Genomic DNA, 9,979 nt, shown 5'->3' on the forward strand with positions numbered 1-9,979 from the left:
ACACAAAAGCCATCAGACATAAATAAAAAAAATAGATGTCGGCCTATTTGGGTGAAATTCCGGTGCCTCTGCTGAGAGCCCGTCTAATTAACCACGAAGGGTCCTAATTCCTTACAAGGACGACTTACAAAAGTCTGGTTATACTTTCTCGCCCAATTTTGAGAGCCTACACGGTTATAACCCCAAAGGAAATGCTCCACATTTGGCGATACTGATAATAGCATCAGATATGGTGAAATAACTCAATAATAACTGTTGCTATACTTTTTAATGGAAAAACTGCTCTAGACAACACAATATCTCTGTTTAGTAAAGACGCTGCTCTATACGCCAGTGTTTGATTACGTCATCGTAACCGGCACAACATTGATTGAGAGCCAAATGACGGCCGTCATATCCAGAAATGGTGCTCGTGAACGCCAGATATGAAGGAGCCGACAATTAATTTTGTGGCCTTGACCGCCGCGTAGATAATGGAATGGCATCATTTAAATGACGTTATTATGGCGTAATGGATGTCATGGACCTAAAAATAGTCTGCACATGTTCACGGGCAAGTAACTATAAAACTGGAGGGGTTTAGGTCTTAAGAAGGGCATGGCTGTAAGCTGCACCGAAAGATCCCATCTTGATGGGATGATGCAAGTGAAATGGAGCCATTTCAGTTAAAAAGCATATTAATGTGGAACAATACCTTGAGAATTAAACGAACCACTCTTGCCATCTCACAGGTCGTACACTCAAACATACCCTTCCATCGGCCTGACCGCGTGTTGAACTGTTTCACCAGTTTGAAGCAAGCCGTCCCTGGAACGCAAAGTCTGAAACGGCCGATGGCAGGGGGATGATCCAGTCAAGTCTTAGAAAAAGTCACCTTCATTGAATTCAAAACATGGTCCAATGATACGGATGGTGTTGAACTATGTCACTAGGTATGTGTGGTTAAAGCAGGATATGGCGAGACGACATGCTAACAAAGGTTTTGAGCTTTTTTATAAGAAAGAACGGCTTAGGAGAACTTGAAGCAACTATTGAAAAACTCGCAATGTGATACCTCCCGCACGCAAGTGCCCTAGTCCTCCCCCCCTCCCCCACCTCATGGTGGCGTCAACGTGAGATAACCAGACCTAGTCCCGACTACGTTCTGAACTCTTTGGTGAAGTCCACTGTCGGAGCAAAATGGGCAAGACTGAAGAATCTGTCAGCAATGACTTTAGCCGATACGACTTGTAATGTACATTGTGATTCGTCAGGGAGCATTACAGTTGAGTGGAGGTGGTGAGCAAGTCACCGAGAAACTGCGATTATACACATTGCGGAGGATACTTGCACAATGGAGCATTTACGCCAAGCGTTTTACCTTCCAAAGCACATCCGCTGTGTGTTTAATTAGCAAGTGAACCGAATTCGCATTTGTATTTGCATTAAATACGTACCAATTTCCACTTCAACCATTGAAGGTGTGTCGTATTGGACCGCCTTTGAATTACTGTGTTCTCAGGACGACGTTTCTTTTCCAGAAACACGACTAACCGGATAATCACTTCATTTTCCGTGGGATTCACAGCTGCATAACCTTAACATAAAACTCGCTATAGGCAGGTTTAAGTACATTACAGCTGCATAGCTCTTACCTAAAACTAGCTATATTCTGATCCGGGATATATCAGTTGGTCTCTGTCAATAGAATTCTAGTTTGCTTCAATCAAGCTGGACTTTCTACCTTGAAAGCAATAAATTGTTTTTTGGCGCATTACCGGAACCAGATCCTGCATGCTAAGTGAACAACAAACTGGCTGCTCATGCACGCATGTGGGTGCGCTTGCGCTCGCCGATGTATGTGTTTGTGTGCTTGCTTTCGGACATGCGAGGATATGCGTACTGCGTGACCACTATGCCCGGCATGGTCCCTCCAGCTTTGCACCACTTAGTGGCTAAGGTAATATATATGCAAGCTTATCCGAAACTGCAGTAGAGATTCTGATGGATGACGTTGGGCAGTTGACGTTTATCAGTTATGATCTTGGAATAAACTAGCCTGTAGAAACTTCTATTGTGTTAAGGAACATAAAATTACACTAATCTAACAAAGATAACATCATAGCACTACAAGAAAAATAAAACTACATCAATCTAACAAAGATAATGTTGTGTTAAACAGAACAAGTTTTCATCGGCCATTTTAAAATATATAAAAAATACATTGATTTGTATCAAGCATAATTTATAAATTGATATGGCCTTGATAGCTGACGTTGTGTTTGGGTTATTTTGTTTTTAAGCTTTCGGCCAGCTGACGCTGAGTTTCGAGTGTTTTGCTTTGAGCTTTTGGCCGTCTGATATTTCTGGTTCTTTTTGTTCTAATTTCAGAATTGATCGAAACAGGGTTAAGTTTCGTATATCTGTAAGGAATGAATTTGAAGTTGCGACAGCCACATGAGATGACCGTGTCAGCTGTCTGCGTATCAATTTCGTTTATAACTGGTCCACGGCTGTTCTGTGCATCTCTGAAACGAAGGACCCAACATCAGCTGCCCGGGAATTGTTTTGATCCAAGCTGCCGGCACCATCCCGCTGTAATCCTAGTAAGCTGCCCGTCCGCCTGCCGCCGGAGCAGTGGCGCCAGTGCGCCAATTGGCGCCCTCCCTCGGCAGTTGGAGCAGCAGCACGGGTCAGGTGTCTGCACTCCCACCAACGCACCGTTGAACCACGCTCCAGTGCGCAGCGCACAGAAATGGCAACGGTGTTTAGAGCCTATGCGGTATAGCGCTTCCGATTGCATTTTCAGAATCCGGTCCAGCTCAGTCTGGTTGGTCCAAAGCCAATCCGCCCGCCAATCCACTTCCTACCGGATTTTTCAATCCAATCCGCCCACCAATCCGCCTTTTACCAAACTTTTCAATCCAATCCGCCCGCCAATCCGCTTCTTATCAGATTTTTCAATCCAATCCGGTCCGGTCCTTACCAGAAAGTATCATCCAATGAATCTGTACCAGTCCGCTTCCACACTGAAGACTTTTAAAAAATCAACAAAAAATTTGGTTGATATGAACATGCCAAATTTAGGGAATGTGTGATTTTCATGGGGAAAAATGTACATAAAGTTGCCGCTAGCTAATGGGTGTTAAAATACCAACACAGCTTGTTGCCTGATATGAATGTAATTTTGCCTGGAGATTGGAACAAACACAGAGCATCATATTATCTAGCACATCATAATTATTCCAACAAATACTTCTCATTTACCACCACATAATAGGGGCCCAAATCGCTTCATGTTTCAATTAACTATAGGCATGAGCGCATTATCTAACTTTTCAGATTTCCCTTTACGCGCAACAGACACACACGCTTCTGCACAGTTTCAGAAGCACCCAATTCACAAGCGCGGAAGGGCGCTCATTTGGCACGCCTTCTTAATAACTAGAACGCTAACCTTACCTCTTATATGATACTTCAGGTGTGCATCCATCCTCGGACACGCCAACTAATGAAACAGCCTAAGCTACGACCACGCGCGCAGCCAGAGCCCTGGCAGGAGGGCGGGGGGGGGGGGGGGGGGGCACAGGGAGGCAGGGATGACAAAGTGCCCACTGATATTGAAAGCCCCCCCCCCAAAAAAAAATGCCGGATATGGCTCATGCTTTAATGAGGACATGCTCTTTTTTAAATATTTTGTCTTCATTTTTCCCCTTCTATAACTGGAACAGATGTCTAAAGCTACTGCGAGATAATCTCTGTCTGAGTTTTGTACTCAATAAACTGAAGGAACCATGTGTTGAACGATTGCATGCAATAAATTGCCAGTGCTCTCCACTTTAAAATGATCCAGTGGTCTTTTTGCAAACCAATAGAGCTAACAACCTTCGTCAAAATTTGATGTGGGTTTTACAAAGATATTAGGAACACCGCGAATGTAGATTGCAGATCAAAATGGTTCAACAATTTGGATCATCATAGCCCAGCCATGTTTTTTTGGGAAATGATCAACGATTCATCTGAATCGATTATTGATGCATATTTATGTTATGAACCATTGTACATGCGCGCTCGCAAATCTTCGAAATAAAAACCTCGACGCCAAGCGTTGAAATCTCCATGATGGCGCGGCGTTGGTCCCGCGTCTAACGCAAGACGTGACCAACGGGTGGACGAAAATGATGAGGCATCTGAAAAAGTATCTTTGGACGCTTTAGGACATCAAAACGTACACTAAGAAGGTAGTCTGTGCGCGTATTTCACCGGTGCCATTTTTAGATTCATGATAAGAACAGATCGGTCTTTACAGCACCGCGAATGTTGCTGGAATCTGGTGGTGGAACTGGGAGGGCATAGGTAGATTTTCTATTTTTGTGTTGCTGCTTCTGTTTATCCGTCCAGAGGACAGCCTCAAAATTGTAAAAAAAAGAATGGGCATTGTCAGGCAAGCACGCAAGCGTGAGATGGGTTTGTTCCTTGTCGAACTCATGTCGAACCAGTCTATTCAATACAAATGAGACACCTTGTTTCTTTCGGTGCAAAGGCTCCCTTGAGTGGAACACTAGGGGCACATGGCCGTTCCCGGTAAAGGGCTGAAGGACCATTCCGTTCCACTGCAGCATGTCTTCCGGGTTTCATTCTGGCGATACGGGGTGGGATTCCCTGGTCGATCCGGACGCCCTTAGAGGGATACATCATATTATATTAGTCCCATCCCTGACGCGGGAGTCCTTTTGACTCGCGCAGCTGGCCCCTCATCGACGCAGGGACCCTTATCGATGTTAACAACATCCCTGGCCGCCGCAGGTGGTCCACTAATTGGCACACCGACTCCAGTTTGGCACAACGGGCCCATGCTGAAATCTGGTTGGAAGGCCCATCGTTCGGTTTTGGGAGCCCTGGCTCCCACAGAGAGCCCTGACACAGGACTCTTCCATTGTCTCAACGTGAACACCCGTCATAAGTTGGCATGTTTCCTTCCATTGTCAGAGGGCTCCAGCCAACACAAGAGGTTCTCTGTCATTCGGGGTCCCGTCCCCGTCCCTGCTGAGCAAATACTCCCCTGAACCACTTGATACCCCTTGTTGGTACAGAATACACTGTAGGCACTGCGTTGGGCCCCTGACGGACACAAGAACCCCGCATTGTTGTAGGGGCCCCAACCAGTGCAAATCGCGGGCACCGCCTTGTCCCTGCTTGAAAAATGGGCCCCAGGAGTTCAGAACAGTTCAGGAGCTGACTGTTCGGTGTTGGTGATCTCTGGCCGAAATAGAGGAACGCTCTGTTTCAGGTGTCCCCAAACGGTACAAGAAGCTCTCTAACTGGCATTTCAGGTCACGGCCCTACGTGCAGGGGCGTTTTGGCCGTCCTTCCGTTCTTCCGCCCTTAATGTAGCCTACAGTCGGCCGTTCGGGCCGTTCAGTCTTCCAATCGGGCCCCTGATCTTTGGTTCCGAGACCCTTCGGCCCCTCTCCGGACCTCCTCAAACAGAGCCCGTAACCGACTCGGGGCCACTAGCCGACGCATGACCCCCTTTTAGGCACTGTGGGGATCCTGACCTACATAGGAGCCCCAACGATTGTTTCAGGGATCCATACCAATACCAATCATCCCCCTCGGCCTGACTGGGAAGTGGTTCACGGGTTCAGATTGACACGGAGTCAACTCTTCCGTGTTCGTGGTCTCTGGCCGACTGAGACGCCCTCGTTGTCTCATTGGCCTTCAGACGTTACAAGAGAATCTCTGACTGGTATTTCAGGTCACTTCCATACGGTCCGCGATTCTTTGTGACCTACAGTCAGTTAGTTGGACCCCTGTGCTCTCCAACCGAGCCCTAGATTGTCGGTTCCGGTAGGTCGCCCAGGCCCCTCTTCAGACCTCATCGAACACTGCCCATGGTTGACTTGGGGCCCCCATGCGGAGACAGGGTCCTGTGTTAGGCACTGTGGACCCCTGACAGATGCAGGGGGCCCAACCTGTGTAAAGCGCTGGTCCCAGGTCTGCGGCTGATTGGGAAGTCGGCGATCAGGCCCACACCCACACTGAGCCGACGGTGTGGTGCTGGTGTTGCCTGATCGACGTATAGGTCATATCGACTTAGATGGTCCCTGATCAGCAAAAAACCGCTCTGACTGCCATTTGATGATCCGTCCCATGTCCAGGGCCCTAAATAAGACTCCGGCCAGCCCTTCGTGCCCTTAAGCCCTCCAATTGGGCTCTTGACTGTCGGTCCAGGTGGGCCCTCGAAGTACTTCAGGCCTCTTCGATCGCTGCCTCTGGCCGACCCGGGGCCCCTTGACTACACAGGGCCCCTGTTAAAGGCCATGGGATCTTGACAGACGCTGGGGCTCCGACCAATGGAAATGAAAATGTAAATCAAATGGAAATCGCTGGCTCCTGCTTTGCCCCTGCTTAGGTAGTGAGCCCTCAGAGCCATGCCGACATAGAGCCGACTGTGCGTCGTCGGCGGTGTCTGACCGACATCTAGGCCTTTCTCGACTCAGGGGCCCCTGATCAGCGCGCAGGGCGCTCTGGCTATCATTGGAGTGTGCGGCCAGCAGGGCCGGGTCTCTAAATACGACCTAAGCCGGCCTTTCGGGCCCCTCGGGTCTTTCATCTCAGGTCCCAAGGGACCTGAATGGCCGCTCGGAACCTAAGGGGCAGGCTAGTGCCCCTTCGTCCTACCCCCTGCCCGTGTTACTGACTGCGACCATTACTTCTTGCTAGATTACCGGCGGCGTTAACATTATTGTCCATGCTGTCGTCTGTCCACTGCCTGCTGTACCTGCTCTTCCCTACAAGGGGATGAAACAGATCTGGGATTTTGGAATGTTGTTGCTTAAGTCCCAGATGCTTACCAAATTTATCCATTTTTATTCATACTAGAAAAATACGGAAGTTGTTTTTGTTTCTAATAGTGCATCGCACAGCTACGTAAGTCACATTCACGCAGTCAAAAACAATGTTTTCCATGCGTTTCGACTACAGTACATTGTTTTTGCATCCATTTCGTTTTGTTTTGCTTTTGTTTTCAACGCGCTGATAAAGTGACCATGAATATTTTATTCGATGGCGCAGCGTTTAAGTCGAAGTGAAAGCATTTCTCGCGCGCCGTGAGTGCCTTAGACACAAATAAGAAACCCTCCCACATTCACAAACGTGGTGCGATAGTTAGATACATACCTGTCGTCCTTCATCAGGCATCTGCCATGACTGCTGGTGCTTTTACATCTCATATGCTTACTGGCCATTTACCATTGGCTCTGCTAATCTAACAAGCTACTCCAAATCCCACCAAATCTTTATTTGGGGTGTGGATGGACGATATTCACTTGAGGTATGAATGAATGGCTGTCATGTTCACCGACGTTCATTTCGTGACTATATGTTGAGTGTGTTGGACCTTCTATATTTCTGATCCGGTCCATTCCAGCCCACGGATTGATCCACAATTCGCAAATTTATCTAATCCGTGCTCTAGTCTACAAGTGCCTTAGACTGCAGCGTCTCACCCGAGAAGCCTTCCCAGGCTCGGCGCGGCGGCTGGTATAATCGAGCACCGCCACTCTCTGGCGTCGGAAACCGCCAATCGCGGCCACACCGCCGAGCGCCTGGCCAATCGATTCGCTCGTCTCCACCACGCCCTGAACGAGTGCCCTTTCAAAGGCCATTAGCCTGAACGGCGGGAGGCGCGGCGGCACAATGCGCCGCAGAAAGGCGACTTGTCGGGCAGGACGGCCATGGGCGATTACCACACGCTGCTGAGTGCCTCAGCACGCCGCAACTGCTGCCGGGCTAAAGGCGTCTGCGATTGTGTTTCTATTCTGACACGGGTGGGAGGTGGTCCCTCGATGTCTGCGTCCCATGCCCATTTTTGTGGTATTTTTGTTAAACCAAGTGAAGGGACAATGGGGATTTCGTACATTTTTTCAGTCATGTCAGCGCCTATCCCAGAGCTAAAACCACGCACGCATGTCTTTAGGAGACAACGGCGGCGCCACTCCCTGATCACTGGGAGACAAAATGCATTTAAGGTACATATTTCCAGGATACACCACAAGCAAAGTGCCTACTTGCAATACTAATGCTAAACTCTTTCCTGGTAATCCTCGGCGGTGCAGCTGCCGGAGGGCTACATGGAAGGGTGTTCCGCAAATTTATCAGTTTTAATATACCGTGAATCAAAAGGTAAATATCGTCCATGAATACCAAGTTTACGCGAACAAACACGCTAAATACCATTTACTTTGTCAGCCAAAACGTTACTGACACTCCTCAGTGTAAAAACAAGTAAACCTGACACCACTGAAGCCACAAAGACATCGTTTTTCGATGAAAGCCAACGTCTCCCCATCTATATTTCACTATACCTTATTGGCTACAATACATCATTCAGCCAAAGGCGATAGCAGGCACTGCTCGGACTCTGGTATTTGCGTATCTTTTCATAAGCGAACAATCTATCCTCTTGGTAAAAGCAGACGGCTGGACGGAATTTATCAAACATCTGCCCCCCAAACAGTTCCCGACCAATGTTTTAATCTTATCCCTGGTCCAACCTTAGGGTATGGCATCAGCTGGAACGCTATTTCGTTCGCTATGATTGCTCGCACGATTTTTACGCATTTTGAGCCATGCAGGTACAGATCGAAATTTGACCGCTGAAGCTCAATATTGTATACTAGTGCTATTGAGCTTATGGGCTGGGTACCGCGTCCCCAACTTACCTCAGCATGTAGAAGATCTTCCCCCCTGGATTGAGGCGGATAAGCACGTTGGGCACGGTGACGAACTGGAACTCGCCGTGCTTGGCGTTGGGGAAATACACCTCGGGCTTCCAGATGGCCTTGACCAAGTTCGGGTCGTTGAGGTCGAGCGGGGTAGTGATGTCCTTGTGCCGGAGCCGCGGGTCAGTCCAGTACTGGCGCAGGTACAGGTCCACCTCGTAATCCTGGCAAACGCAACGCACAGGTCTTCGACGGATTTGTCTCAGATACGGCGCGCCGAGCATGAGCTAGGCAAAACAGGGATCGACCTGACTCCCAAGCCGTGATGGACCCTTGGGGCCTTTACGTAGATCACAGCTGCTGCTCGCTGCGGCAGGGGTGTGGTCGATGCAGCAACCAATGCTGAAACGTCAAAAGTAAACGCGCTGACAAGATTGATGATTACAACCACATTTATTCTGAAATAGCCTCGAAGACATTCTTGGTCTTTCGCGAGGCACCAGGGCTGGTTAAGACATCACGTCCCAGAAATTCGACTCTGGAGCCCGTCCACAGATCAGCTAGCTGGTTATGGCCATCTGAAATCGTGATTAATCTGCACAGTCCGAAACATCTTTGGATGCGTCCCCAGAGCTTGGAGGATTTATCATGGTTTTAGTTAACGAATTTCCACCAGGCAGCCATTGGCCATTTAGTACTGCCTCGGCAGAGTGCAGCGGAACAGGATGAACCTATCCGTCCCTAACCTGTCAGGGGATACAAATCGGCGACGACGTGTAGTCCGAAATCGTTGCCTAAGGTGTATCGCTATGACTCTGTACTGCTTTTTTCAACTGTCCAGACTTACCATCGTTGATGGATTGATAGACCCGAAGCTTCGTATGTAGAGTTCCACTGTCACTTCGGTGGGGGTATCTGAAACGGAGGAGGGAACAGCTCGGTCACTTTTGGATCAAACTGCACAGTTTACACTTACCGTCATACGACCGGCGGCTGACCGCATTGAAGGTTTCATTCCTCGCCGGTGGTTACCTTAAGTCGCAGGCGTAGCACGACCCGACGTGACCCCACCCCGGCGGAGAGCTGTTACATTGGTGATGAACGGCCAGAGCACATTTGACAAAAGCCGCGTGATCTCGTGTAACTCTTATCAGTATGGTCTCCTATAAGGGTGATGTCCTTTTATGTTTTTGGGTACGTTCCTAAAGCATTAGCCCGACCCGTACACAGTTCACGACCCGATCACAGTTCTGCTCAATTTATTGCGGCTACGT

The 9,979-nt window shown here is 48.6% G+C and overlaps 1 protein-coding gene across 1 annotated transcript in view; it reads right to left on the reverse strand.

The window, feature by feature from the left end:
* LOC119113023 (glycine receptor subunit alpha-2) overlaps positions 1 to 9,599 on the reverse strand; it is a 37,385-nt gene extending 27,786 nt beyond the window's left edge. The window contains exons 1-2 of the mRNA XM_037237341.1: positions 9,553 to 9,599; positions 8,706 to 8,929 (exon numbers count right to left, since the gene is read on the reverse strand). Coding sequence (XP_037093236.1) covers positions 8,706 to 8,929; positions 9,553 to 9,555 — 227 coding nt within the window. The 5' untranslated portion in view covers positions 9,556 to 9,599. The remainder of the gene's footprint in view (positions 1 to 8,705; positions 8,930 to 9,552) is intronic.
* Positions 9,600 to 9,979: the final 380 nt, after the last annotated feature.

This window comes from Pollicipes pollicipes, unplaced genomic scaffold (genome assembly GCF_011947565.3).
Source record: "Pollicipes pollicipes isolate AB1234 unplaced genomic scaffold, Ppol_2.1 Scaffold_7261;HRSCAF=8764_pilon_pilon_pilon, whole genome shotgun sequence".
Lineage (NCBI taxonomy): Eukaryota > Metazoa > Arthropoda > Thecostraca > Pollicipedomorpha > Pollicipedidae > Pollicipes > Pollicipes pollicipes.